Source organism: Amblyraja radiata, chromosome 13, assembly GCF_010909765.2.
Source record: "Amblyraja radiata isolate CabotCenter1 chromosome 13, sAmbRad1.1.pri, whole genome shotgun sequence".
NCBI classification, from domain to species: domain Eukaryota; kingdom Metazoa; phylum Chordata; class Chondrichthyes; order Rajiformes; family Rajidae; genus Amblyraja; species Amblyraja radiata.
The window spans coordinates 23869865-23882931 of NC_045968.1; the positions used below are offsets into that span (position 1 = coordinate 23869865).

The 13067-nt window shown below is 40.2% G+C and overlaps 1 protein-coding gene across 1 annotated transcript in view; it reads left to right on the forward strand.

Moving 5' to 3' along the window:
• The window catches only part of LOC116980141, a 53057-nt gene that overhangs the window by 2198 nt on the left and 37792 nt on the right, over window positions 1-13067 (forward strand). The window contains exons 2-8 of the mRNA XM_033032252.1: window positions 1599-1644; window positions 1939-2033; window positions 2567-2727; window positions 4800-4824; window positions 8008-8121; window positions 10826-10966; window positions 11232-11323. Of these exons, the coding sequence (XP_032888143.1) occupies window positions 1967-2033; window positions 2567-2727; window positions 4800-4824; window positions 8008-8121; window positions 10826-10966; window positions 11232-11323 (600 nt within the window). The 5' untranslated portion in view covers window positions 1599-1644; window positions 1939-1966. The remainder of the gene's footprint in view (window positions 1-1598; window positions 1645-1938; window positions 2034-2566; window positions 2728-4799; window positions 4825-8007; window positions 8122-10825; window positions 10967-11231; window positions 11324-13067) is intronic.

Below are 13067 nucleotides of genomic sequence, written 5' to 3' on the forward strand. Positions count from 1 at the left end.
AAAAATAAAAAGTTTCCACTGAATCTTGCTTGATACATGTGACAATAAACCAATACCAAAAACTGAAGCAAGATACCGAGACAGTTGAGGATGGATTTTCATGTTTCAAGAATGTTGAGGATATCAAGGAACTGCAAAAAGATGAATTGTTAACAAGAACATAACACACAAGAAACACAAGAGACTGCAGATACTGGAATCTAGAGCAAAAACAATGCACTGGCAAAACTCGGTGGGTCAAGGAAAAGTTTGGGGGGGTGGGTAATTGTTAACGTTTCAGGTCAAGACCCTGAATCAGGACCGAAAGTGGAGAGGGAAGGTAGCTAACATAAACCAGAGTGGGGAGGTAGGGCGGAGGATGGGTGAGACGGGCCAGTAAGTGATAAGTGGACCAAGAAGAAATAACGAATGATGAGCGAATCCGCGAATGCGAGATAGAAGCAAGTGGTGGATAAATGAAAACAGACGAGGGAGTGGGAGCCAGTTCTGGTGGGGAAGGGGAAGGGTAAGGCGGAGACAGGCTGGAAGTTTTGAGTAGGAAGAAACTGCAGACGTTGGTTTAAACCGGTTAGGTACAAAAAGCTGGCATAACTCAGCGGGACAGGTAGGATCTCTGGAGAGAAGGAATGGGTGACGTTCGTGTCGAGTCCCTTCTTCAGACTCAAGAAGGGTCTCGATCCGAAACATCTCCCATTCTCACCAGAGATGCTGCCTGCACTTCTGAGTTACTCCAGCTTTTTGCGTCTATCTCTGGAGGTATTGAACAGGGATGCAAATGCTACAAGTGCTGGAATCTTATAAGTAAGAAAGTTGTTAATGGCAGCCAGAGGGAGAGAGGATTCAGTGTGTGAAGAGTGAGTGTAGCAGATGGATGAAACCAAGGGGAAAGGGGTCAAACATGGGTGATGGAATGCTAGGGGTTGGGGGGGGGGGTGGGGGGAGGGGGGATAGTAAAGGAAACAGAAATGGGAGAACCAGAGGTAGATTGGTGGGAATGTGAGTGAATACGGGTAACGGTTATCAGAAATTGGGTAAGACCAAACGTAAAACAAGATGAATAACACCTATGAATATTGTGCCAGGGTAGTCTGCAATCCAATGGTAAGAATATGCATTTAATCTACAGCAACAGATCAGAATATGACCAATGAAATATTTTTTCTCTTTTAAAGGGGGCTTCTAAAGTATCGTGTTCAGTCTTGATTCCATGAGCAGATTCCTCCTGTTATCTCTCAAGATAGAATAAGCATGCTGTATCTGGTGCCGAAAAACACTGCAGTCTGAAGCCAGGGCTTCTGATGAAATCTGATAAAGATCTTCTCGTACTGCATATATCATCCCCATGGAACAGACCCATCAGCCATGATGCATAGGCCAAACATAACGCCGACTGAAACTAATTCCTTCTGCCTGCACGTGTTTCACCCCTGCATATTTATGTTCTCAGTAATCTTCAAACAATTAGAGTAGAAATTAGGAATAAAAAATAAGCACACAAGACTGGTTTAGTTCAAGAATGATTCACGATTTATTTGATCAATGTTGGCAGGATTTGTTTGGTGGATTTGACTATTAATTGATGTTATCTGCCTTTGTAGTGAAGTGAGGGTGGAAACCTGTACGTTTGGAGTGAAGAATCCTCAGGTAAGCTTGTCATGGTGCTGAGGTAAGCAGCTTTACAGCAGTTACTTCCGTAAAATATTAAAGTACAACCGAGAATTGGCCTCTAAATGGTCCAGAAAGCTACTGGGTTCAAATACGATGAGGAATGGTGTATGTGATTCTCAAGTTCAGTGAATGAATTTTTTAAAGTAGAGAATTTTACAAGGCAAAGGACACAGAAGAAAAGGATTCATTCGTTGTAAGATTGAATAACGAGGACTGTTATGTGGTCAATTGCTTTCTGATTGGATCTGGGATGTTCCTTTCCCATTGCAGGTGAGGGTTTGAATATCGTGACTACACAATGGTGAAGGCTTGTTGTTGCTTGACATTTCTCATGGTTATTTTTATGGAGGTATCCAGCTACTCAGGTCAGTATGAGAATCAAATTATTATGCTGGGGATAATAAAGAGATACTCTTAACCCTGACATGGGTTCATGTTGTAGATGACACTTCCCTTGGTACAGAGGCAGCCTTTCTTGGTACAGATAATTCACCACAATACAAATGGTACTCAGTCCAGAGTACTTGAAATCTTACCAAGCTCCTTCATAACTTTGCAGCCTCCTCCAGACCAACAATCCCCTGAGATCTCTTGTGTTCCACTAATTCTGCCATCTTCTGAATTGCCAGTTTTAATCACTCCTTCATTTGCAGCCACTTCACTTCAGCCGCTTGAATCTCCTCCCTGTGTAGATTATATCCTTTGTTGAGGAGGCAACATACCCAGGAACCGAAGGCACACTATCCTGATATAGTGATACGCCATCCTGGTTTGGATCAAGCACTGCCCTGGCGTAGACAATGTACTCTCTTGGCATCCATGCCACGTTTCATGGCACTGGTGGCAGGCTATCCCGTCAACAGTAAAAATGACCATAATTTCTTATGTTACATTTCAGTATTTTTACCAGAAAGAGAAGCCACTGAAGTCTTGAGAATTAGGAAACGGGCTAATTATTACTTTGAAGAATTCAAGGCTGGAAATTTAGAAAGAGAGTGTAATGAAGAAAAATGTGACTTTGAGGAGGTAAAAGAGATCTTCCCGACAACAGATGAGGCTGTAAGTATCCTGCAGTCAATCAGCTCAGCATGCTGGTTCCCTCAGTAAAGCTATTGTACTTTTATATACACTGAGGAGAGCATTTCCATCCCTTGAATCTCTTTGCTCTTCATTTAATATGCATAGAATGATTGTACAACGCCAAAGGTTTAGGTATATTATTGTCACATGTACTCGAGTACAGTGAAAAGGTTTGTTTTGTATGCTAACTAATCAAATCAGATAATACCATACATAAATACAATCAACCCAAACTCAAAGTACAATAGGCAGAGTGAAGAGACAGATACAGAGTGCAGGATATAGTTCTCAGCATTGTAATGCAACGGTTCCCGAGACAAAGCCCAGTTTCCGCAAGGAGATAGAGGATAATCAGATTGTATCTTAACTTATGGAAGGACCATTCAGATGCCTGGTAACTGAGGGAAAGAAGCTGTTTCTAAGTTTGGTGGTGCATGCTTCAAGCTTCTATGGTGCATCTACAGTATCTACAGTATACATGGTGCATCTATGTAAGAATCATTGGAGACATGCCAACTTTCTTCAGTCTCCTGAGGGAGTAGAGGTATTGGTGTGCCTTCTTCAATGTCACTTCAACGTGGTTGGTCCATGATAGATTGTTGGTAATTACACCAAGGAACTTGAAGCGCTCAATCATTTCCACTTCAGCACCATTGATGCTGACTGGGGCATGTACTTCACCATACTTCCTAATGTTGATAACTAAATTAATCTTGTGAAAGATGGATGGAAAAGTTATTGTTCTGACTCCATGTTACTAAGTTCCACATCTCCGCCTCATCTTTGTTCATGATTTCCACTGCCACAGTTGTCTTCCGCAACCTTAAATAGTTGGTGGTGTTGTATGAGTGGTATTGGCATTAAATATAAGAATATCTAAACTTGCCTCTCTCGTGCACTCCTTCTGTCCATCCCACACCTCTGTTATGTAACGAGTTACTTAATCTCAGGTAGAAATAGTTGTCCTACAGTTGCTCTCAACTTTATGAGTTACTCGAGTTTCTGCTGTTGATCATACTTAGGACTTTCCTGAGAATTGTTTGGATAGTGGGGATCAGCTGAAAGGCCTTACCTGTGGAGCAATCCTTCCAACACATTGTGTAAAGCAGAAAATCCAAACCTTCCATATTTGTGAGTTAAAGTAAATAGGCACCTTGGAGACTGACTGCATTATCATGGAGACACTGCAGATGTTTTTACAAAAAAAAGACACAAAGTGCTGGAGTAATTCAGCAGGTCAGACAACATCTATGGAGAACACAGATATAGTGACGTTTTGGGTCAAGATAATTCTTCAGGTCTGAAGAAGAGTCCCGACCTGAAATGTCGCCTGTCTGTGTTCTCCAGAGATGCTGCCTGACCTGTTGAACTACTCCAGCACTTTGAGCCAATTCTTACATTATCATGGAGCCTGCATGTGGTAAACCTTTGACATGTAGACCATGTTGCAGTTACATTAATCATAACCATAATTACATCTGCCGATGGAGAACCTCTATTGTAACAGTCCTCACGGTTACTTTGCAATGTTTGAATTGTTCTAAATCATGTTCTAAATGAAGTTCCCCATATTGTTCTAAATCATAGACTAAATTCTCAGGAATGTGATTTGAGGATATGAATAAATGTTCATGCTGGTTTAATCAACACCAACATTATCAGCAGGACCAAGAAATTTCAACATGGTGAAGGGACCAAAGCCTCAGGAAAATAAATAGAGGGATATAGAGAAAAGTTGGATTGGTGAGTTTGGCAAGAAAGTGGGTTAGTGGGATTGGGAAATCTGCAGAGGAAGAGTGTTTGAGGAAAAAAATGATTAATTCAATGATTGTGTGAAATGGTGAAATGGTGGTAAAGCGAGAATAATTTTTTTAAAGAAAATAGGCTTTTTTCACAGTGTGCTTTGGGTAGGATTTTGCTATCACATTGTTTTGTTCTAGTTACAATGAAGTAGAAAGCTTTCTACTTCATTGTATTAGCGCAGGATGTGAGATTTATCGTATTCTATTTTTTTGCTAAGTCATCTAATCAATTGTATATCTTTTTCACAGTTAATATTTTGGAATCAACATGTTGGTGAGTAAAACACTTTCTCATATGCTGTAGAAAAAGAAGGAAAAAAAAGATAAACACCAGTAAAGCAATGTTAATTTTCAATATTTACACCCAGGTATTATGATTATTGATATTTTCTTCAAGATGCTTGACAGGAGATTCAGAGTTCGATTTACCAGTCCACCAGGGACTTTCCATGCTATATTGTTTCCAGCAGATTAGCATGTGAGGAATCAGTATTAAACAATATCCATATGGGGAACTTAATTGTCAGGCAATTTCAGTATTTAATTATTTTACTTTTTAAATTACTTTTTAAAAGTCTGCCTGGAGTGAAATTAAAGTACTTTGATAATCAATATAATAAATCATACTTATGAAGTCAGTTCAACTGTTCTGTGTCAAATTAGTGAAGATTTTCATAAATGCATTCCATTCCCATTACTTATGTGATGCAATGTTTTTACCTGTTTTGTATTCTGAGAACATGAGGAATTATAGTAAAGCCTTTGAACATATTGTGTATTCAGAGAGACCATTACTGATCTTCTGCTTTATCTCCACCTTCCTGCAATGTCACCATAAGTTGTGAGTCCCTTAGTATCCCAAAATATAATATAAAATATACTGATCTCCGTTGTGAATATGTCAATGAATCAAATTATGAATTTATCAAAGAATCAAATATCAAATAAGGAGCTCTAGTTTAGAAAATTTCCCAGTGTACTACTTCTACCTGCCCCTTTTCAGTGTATCATCTGTCAGATTAGCTCTTGGCCCATCCATGTGTTTCCTGAGAAATGAATTTGGTTACTGAATGATTTTTTTTTTCAAAAGGAAGTGCTTGATGATTAAGTTTCAAAGTAGTTTATTAAAGGGTGGTATTCACTATGTTCAAATGGATGTTTTAAATCATATGTGAATGCTTAAGGGAAGAGTTCCTCTCTCTCAGTAACTAATCAATTTAATCCATGATTTGTTGCCATGAATGAAAAAACCTCGCTTTTAATAGGTTTATTCTTACTTGTTAAAGGCCTGAGAATCAGTCTGAAGTCTGCTGCAGTGAGGATCAGTGTTCATATCTTTAGCAATACCCTGGGGTTAAGGACATAATGGTAAGGGTTGGACTAAGTAATCAGTTCATGAAATTATTATAGGACCACTGAGAGTTTAGGCACAGGGTGCAAGAGGTAAAGTTTTGTGCTTCTCCAATATGGGTGTCATTGAAGTTTAATAAAGTAAAACTACATGATTTGCAGGAAATATCAACTTATAATTGTTTATTCCTCCCAACCTGACACCCTTGTAAAATGGTGTGGAATTAAGTGGAAAATGTACCACCCAACCACCCATTAGTGTGCTGGACTAACTGGTTATTCATCCACAATGCTCATGGACTTTTCATGATTCAGACATCAAGTTACTGATTCCATCAGAAGTTTAACTCAGCTTCGTGCTTCCAAAATCAGGACGTTTGGGACTAACTCCTCCACCTGAACAAGATCGTCATTACTAAATTGCCAACTGTAGTTCTAGTGTTGCATTCAAAACAGAAGTCCTAGATACAAGCCCCATCTTAAATCAAGATGGACACAACAGCACAGTACCGAGAAAGTGTGCTGACTTGGATGGGAGAGGCGAGCGCACCATCTGCCATCTCTGGCAGGCACAAAAGATCCCATGTTACTATTTTGAAGAGCGGGGGATTTATCCAAGGTGCCTTAACCTATACTCGAGTCTCACACTTTAAGCTCTTGGTACATCCAATATTTCATCAATTTTACAAAAGACAAGAGGAATTATTTTTTTTGCATCTCAGTCCACTCTCAAGTTTACAAAGTTAAATTAATTGTGAACTCAAGCAATTAAAATTGGGCCTTTCCTGACCCTACTTTCCAAAGGAACTTCCCAGCTATTGTGATCTTTTATGTCTGATTAAGAGGACAGGGAGAGTCTTAATTTGATATGGAATGTGAGGACTTGGAACTCTGGATGCAGAGCTCATTCAGTACCACTTCAAAATGACAGTCTATGCAACTGGAATCTCATTAACCTGCACGTTTCTGACGCCGTGCAAAAAAAAAAATTACCTCTGAGTTAAGGCTAACAGTGAAGTTATACATAGATTATTCCCTGACAATCCAGTTTCATAGTCCATAGAGTCTTATGGCATGGAAAAAGGCCCTTCGCCCAATTTGCCCACACCGGCCAACATGACCCATCTACACAAGTCTCATCTGCCTGCATTTGGCCATTATCCCTCTAAGCCTGTCCTATTCATGTACCTGTCTAAATGTTTCTTAAACATTGCAATAGTACCTGCCTCAATTACCTCCTCCAACACCTCAGCTTCCGATTAAGTCTTTCTGCCCTCACCTTAAACCTATGTCCCCTGGTTGTCGATTCCCCTACTCTGGGCACTGTATGTCTACCCAATCTATTCCTCTCATGATTTTGTACACCTCTATAAGATCACCCCTCATCCTGCTGCTCTCCAAGGAATAAAATCCCAGCCTGCTCAACCTCTCCCTATAGCTCAGCTCGTGGCAACATCCTCGTAAATCGTCTCTGCACCCTTTCCAGCTTGACAACATCTTTCCTATGACATGGAGCCCAGAACTGAACACAATATTCTAAATGCGGCCTCATCAACGTCTTAAGCAACTGCAACATGACCTCCCAACGTCTATACTCAATGCTCTAACTGATGGAAGGCCAATGTGCCAGTGATACCACTTTCAATTAAAACTTCTCATAAAATGTAAGATCATTAGGCATATTTTTATCCTAATATTTTGATAATGACGTCCTTTGGGGATTAGAGAGAAAACAATCAAAACAGTCAGAAGGCTCACATACTGAGCCTCACTGTGAATTATTACTCAGTATTGAAATATCAGTATAAAAATCTCCTTCAATTTAACATTTACCACAAGTCATCCCTTGTGACCCCTAGCAATGCAATAATGTAAGCAGGTTTATATTACAAAAAAATGTCAACATGTCCTATTCTTTATAAATATTCTCCTTCATCAGGGCTGTATTTGAATTTAAGAGAGCAACCTCCATATTCATGAAATATCTACCCATATCTGAAGCCCTATCACATTTAAGAAAGGCTTACGAAGAATGGTTCATGATGTCTATTAGAATAGTTCATATTTATCAAGAAACTCTGTGATTCAGTAATAATGTTCGTCATAGATGGTGACCAGTGTAAGGATAATCCATGCGTCAACAATGGAACCTGCCAGGATTTGGTTGGGGGCTATAGATGTCATTGTCCTGCAGAATTAGATGGGCCACAATGTCAATATGGTAATGTTGAATTTCTTTTCATTTGAAATCAATTCCTTGTTTTTTGTGCTCAACTAAATTAAACAATTGCAATGATTTCTTTAATGAGAGCAGAGCAAGGGTTCTCAACCTGGGGTAAATTTTGCCGACCCAGGGGGTAAATTTGTTGATTCTGGATTTGTACATATTTTGTCTCATTGATTGACTGTGTTTTGGTTCTGGTATCTGTTCATCATTAATGTTCATAAATAAGTGAAATAACATTGTTATGTGCTATTAAAGTTGCCAGGGGTAAACGGGACAAAAAAGGTTGGGAACCCCTGGCATAGAGCATGCAAGGAGTCACAATCAGAGTTTTAATATCTCACGGTAGACAAAATTGCTGGAGAAACTCAGCGGGTGAGGCAGCATCTATGGAGCGAAGGAAATAGGCAACGCTTAGGGTCGAAACCCTTCTTCAGAGATTTTTTATATCTGTAAAATGCAAAACTCCTTTACCTAGAGAGGAGGTGGAGAGTATGTAGGGGGAGTGAAACATCAAGAATATGGGAATTGACTGCAGCAATGGAAGGAGATTTACATCTTGGGCCTATGAGCAACCAACCTTGCTCCTCCTGACCCACAGATTGGGCAATGTCACCAATAACATGGCCACCCCAAGTGAACCTTAACTCTCAATGTTCTCCAGCGGACTGCCAAATGTTAAAGTCTAGAAGTCCCCAAACAGTGCCTCTTCTAAGCCAAGGGTGTGACTAAGCAGAACTTCCTTTTGGGTTGTCAATCCTGGTGAATCCATCTCAAATTCAGAAGTGATGCTGTTTAAACATACATTAAGCATGAGCACACATATACATGCCTATGAGCACAACCAAATCAATTGATTCAAGAGAGTCAAGAGTGTTTTATTGTCATCTGTCCCAAACAGAACAATGAAATTCTTACTTACAGCAGCTCAACAGAATGTGTAAACATAATACTTTGTAAACAATATAATTTTTTTTAAATCTCGCTATCTATATATATATAGAAATGTGTATAAATATACATATATATAATCTGGACGTTACAGTTTTCAGGCTCCTTTATCTTCTTCCCGATGACAGGAGTAAAATGAGTGTGACCAGAGTGGTATGGGTTTCTGATGATGCTGACTGTCTTTGAGGCAGCGACTTCTGTAAATCCCTTCAATGATAGGACTTCAGTACCCGCGATGGACTGGGCAGTGTTCACCACTTTTTGCAGTCTTCGCTCCTGGATGCTCAAGTTGCCAAACCAGACCATGATGCAACCAGTCCTGTACTGTGCACCTGTAGAAGTTCAAGAGAGTACTCTGACATACCGGTTCTCCGCAATCTTCTCAGAAAGTAGAGGCGTTGATGTGCTTTCTTTATAATTGCATCAGTGTACTGGGTCCAGGAAAAATCTTCAGAGATTGACTCTCTCCACCATCGTCCCATCGATATAAACAGGTTTGTAAGTCCTCATCATTCCTCTTCCAATGTCCACAATCAGTTCCTTGGTTTTTCTGACATTGACAGACAGGTTGTTGTGCTGGCAACATTTGCTTAGTCGATCGACCTCAATTCTATACTCTGACTCGTCATCTGTAATTTCTCCAACAACGGTGCACATTTGAAGATGGAGTTCGCACTCTGTGTGGCTACACAGTCGTGAATATAGAGTGAGTAGAGCAAGGGGGTAAGCACATAGCCTTGAGGTGTACCTGTGCTGATGGTTATCGAGGAAGAAGATTTGCTGCCATTTCATACCAGCTGTGGTCTGTTGATGAAGTCAAGGATCCAGGTGCAGAGGGATGTGCAGAAACCCAGTTCCGTGACTTTGGTAACCAGCTTGGAGAGGATGATGGTATTGAATGCCAAGCTGTAGACTACAAACACCAGCCTGACGTAAATGTTTTTATTGTCCACTGTCCTGTGCAGAGTGGAGAGCCAATGAGATTGCATCCTCCGTTGACCTGTTGTGGCAGGAGGCAAATTATAATGTGTCAAGGTTCTTGTTGAGGTAGGAGTTGATATGCGCCATAACCAACCTTTCAAAGTTATTTCCAACATGATTTTTGTGAACCAATCAAAAATATGAGGTCCCAATCACTTCACCCTTGTCTTCCCTTACATAGTGGGTCCTTTTGCCAATATGAATCGATGTATTGATAGCTTCTAGATAATGTATAATGAAACTTTAGGTATGAATCTGCACTCCTGTAGTCCTGCTTCATACTGGCACACTTGCAACAGGAAATGAGAAAACCAATATTTAATTAAAAGATGAAATTGATGTAGGCACCTGCTGTATGACAGAGTTCCTGATATTCTTTCTTGGGTGATAAAAACTCTTCACTTGCACCAGAGTTATCTGTGACATCACTGTGGCAACACTCTAAAGGAACTGCAATTAATTTTTAAAAATGTAGACAGATTCATATATGTTATTCATCATACGTAAGTTTTTATGCCTCGCATAGAAATATCGACTTAAAAAATATAGAGAATTTGTTAAAAGAAGTCCAAAGTGCTGCAATTGTCCCATAGCTCAAAATAAACTCAATAATGTATATGTGTTGCATGGCATAATCCTGTTATATCTTTGGTGTACGCTTTGCTGAGGTTATTTTCAGTTTGTTTGTTCGTTCAGCTCTGTTTCTTAGTCTAATCAATCTAGAATCATTCTTCGGAAAAAAAATAATTTCAGCACTTTGTGATTTCAGAGCTGGTGGCAACAAACTGCACAGATCACTATGGTCACTGTGCACATTACTGCCGGGAACTTCCAGAGATCAATAGGCGAAAATGCTCATGTGTGAATGACTACATACTGAGTGACAACGGGTACTCCTGCGCACCTCAAGGTGAGGAAATTGCCAACCTAAAGATAATATTTTTCTTGATTCAGGAGCGACACTAAATGATATCAGATCAATAATGTAAAACGTGTGGTTGCTGGGTTGCCAACTGTAAATTACCCATTGTGTGGGTGGGTGAAAGGAGAATCATCAGGAGTTGGGGGGCACATGGGGGAAATTCCCTTACTGGAGAATAAGCAGAGGAATGGACTCATGGGGACACTGCATCCCTTGTGCATTACATTGATATGTATTCCAATGTATGTTGCAGGACAGTATACTTGTGGACTAATCAAAGATGACGGACTAGATCTTCGGATCGTAGGAGGGAGTATTATGAAGAAAGGAAGAAGCCCTTGGCAGGTGAGCTGTTTTATTGTAGTGACCCTATCTAAGTATTCGGTGTACAGAAAACGAAATATTGGTGCTGCCTCTGTAGATTCCTTTTTTCAGCCAATATTTCTTTCATGGGTGTGTTCCGATCTTTATAAAAGGTCCAAATATAATATTTAAATGAAAGCAGGTGATTTTTCCTGCCTCGGCAGAACCTAGAATTAGAAAGTGTTTCGAATGGTGTTCTTGGTTTTGTAATGATATGCTATGCAATCTATTTGCATTTTTAGCTACGTTCTCAACTTGTCCTACTGACGTCAAGAATTTATCTACATATGGGCCACAGGCTCCATGTTCCTGAACTGCTTTTCAGATTAGATCTCAGTATGTTTAAGCTAAATGTTGAAGGATAAGAGATAAGTGGTGTGCCAAAGATGGTAAACGTGTTTAGGAAGGGGATGATGATAAAAAGTAATGAGAAAGATCAGGAAAGCATAGAATCAGCATTGAATTCCACATCACAAAGGAACACACTCAGATTGTGCTGGTGCTCTGAAAGAACAACCAGTTAGTGCTGAATATAGACGAAATGTTCTGGAGTAAATTAACGGGTCAGGCAGCATCTCTGGAGAAAAGAGATGAGTGATGTTTCAGGTCAGGACCTTCTTCAAACTGCAAAGGATGGGTGAGGTTTCAGATTGAGACCCCAAAGAAGAGATGCTGCCTGATCTGCTTAGTTACTCCAGTCGATCTTCAGTAAATACCAGCAGCTGTGGTTCCTTTCTACAAACCAGTTAGTGCTATTCCTTTGTGCTTTCCCTGTAAATATTTTCCTTTTTAAGTAAGAAGTTATTTTTAATCTGTATCCCCAGTAATAGCTGTGTGCATAATGAGCTGCGTTAGTATTAATAATCATGCAGCATAGGCTCAAGTCATCTTGGACTCCTTGCCGCTGGATCTTTGTTCTCCTCAGCTTTGCTCTTTCAAGGCTGTGTGGTGGTTGGTGTGCAACAGCAATCTGACTCTTAAAGAAATCATGCACAAGGACCAGCCACTCCTCAATGTGAAATTTAAGATGTGGGATCTCGGGACTTTAATAGACAGAGCCAACAGTGAGAGAGGAAGCTGAAGGCTGCAGGCTACTGCAGCTTAAGAACTCAGATGCTTTGGTGTTGACACAAGTGAGTCACAATGAACATGAGATGTCCAGCACAGAGAACAAACACTGGATATTCCATTTTCTGGAAGAGCAACCCAGAAGATGGATTATAATAAAACTGAACTGCAGATGCTGGTTTATACCAAAGATAGTCACAAGATGCTGGAATAACTCAGCGGGTCAGGCAGCATCTCTGGAGAACATGGATAGGTGACATTTTGGGTTTGGACCCTTTTTTCAGATTGATTGGGTGGGTAGAAAAAATTGCTTCCAGTTCCCATCAGTCTGAAGAAAGGTCCCAACCTGAAATGTCACCTATCCCAATTTCTTCCGATATGCTGCCTGACCCATAAAGTTAAGCCTGGATCCCACTAGGCGATGTTCTAGGAGACTGTCATTCACTGTTGCGGTGTGACGCCAGCAAAATGGCTTTTTTTATGTTGATACATTCGACAATGTCCACGGCATGCTACTACCTAGCCTACGACAAGCTACAACAAGTTATGTCAACCAGTGGCACAATTCCTCGCGACTTGGGACGTCCACCTGGGATCATATGGTTTATGTGCACACTTCTAACATGTCCTCCAATTTCTACCAAGTACTACCTGGTGC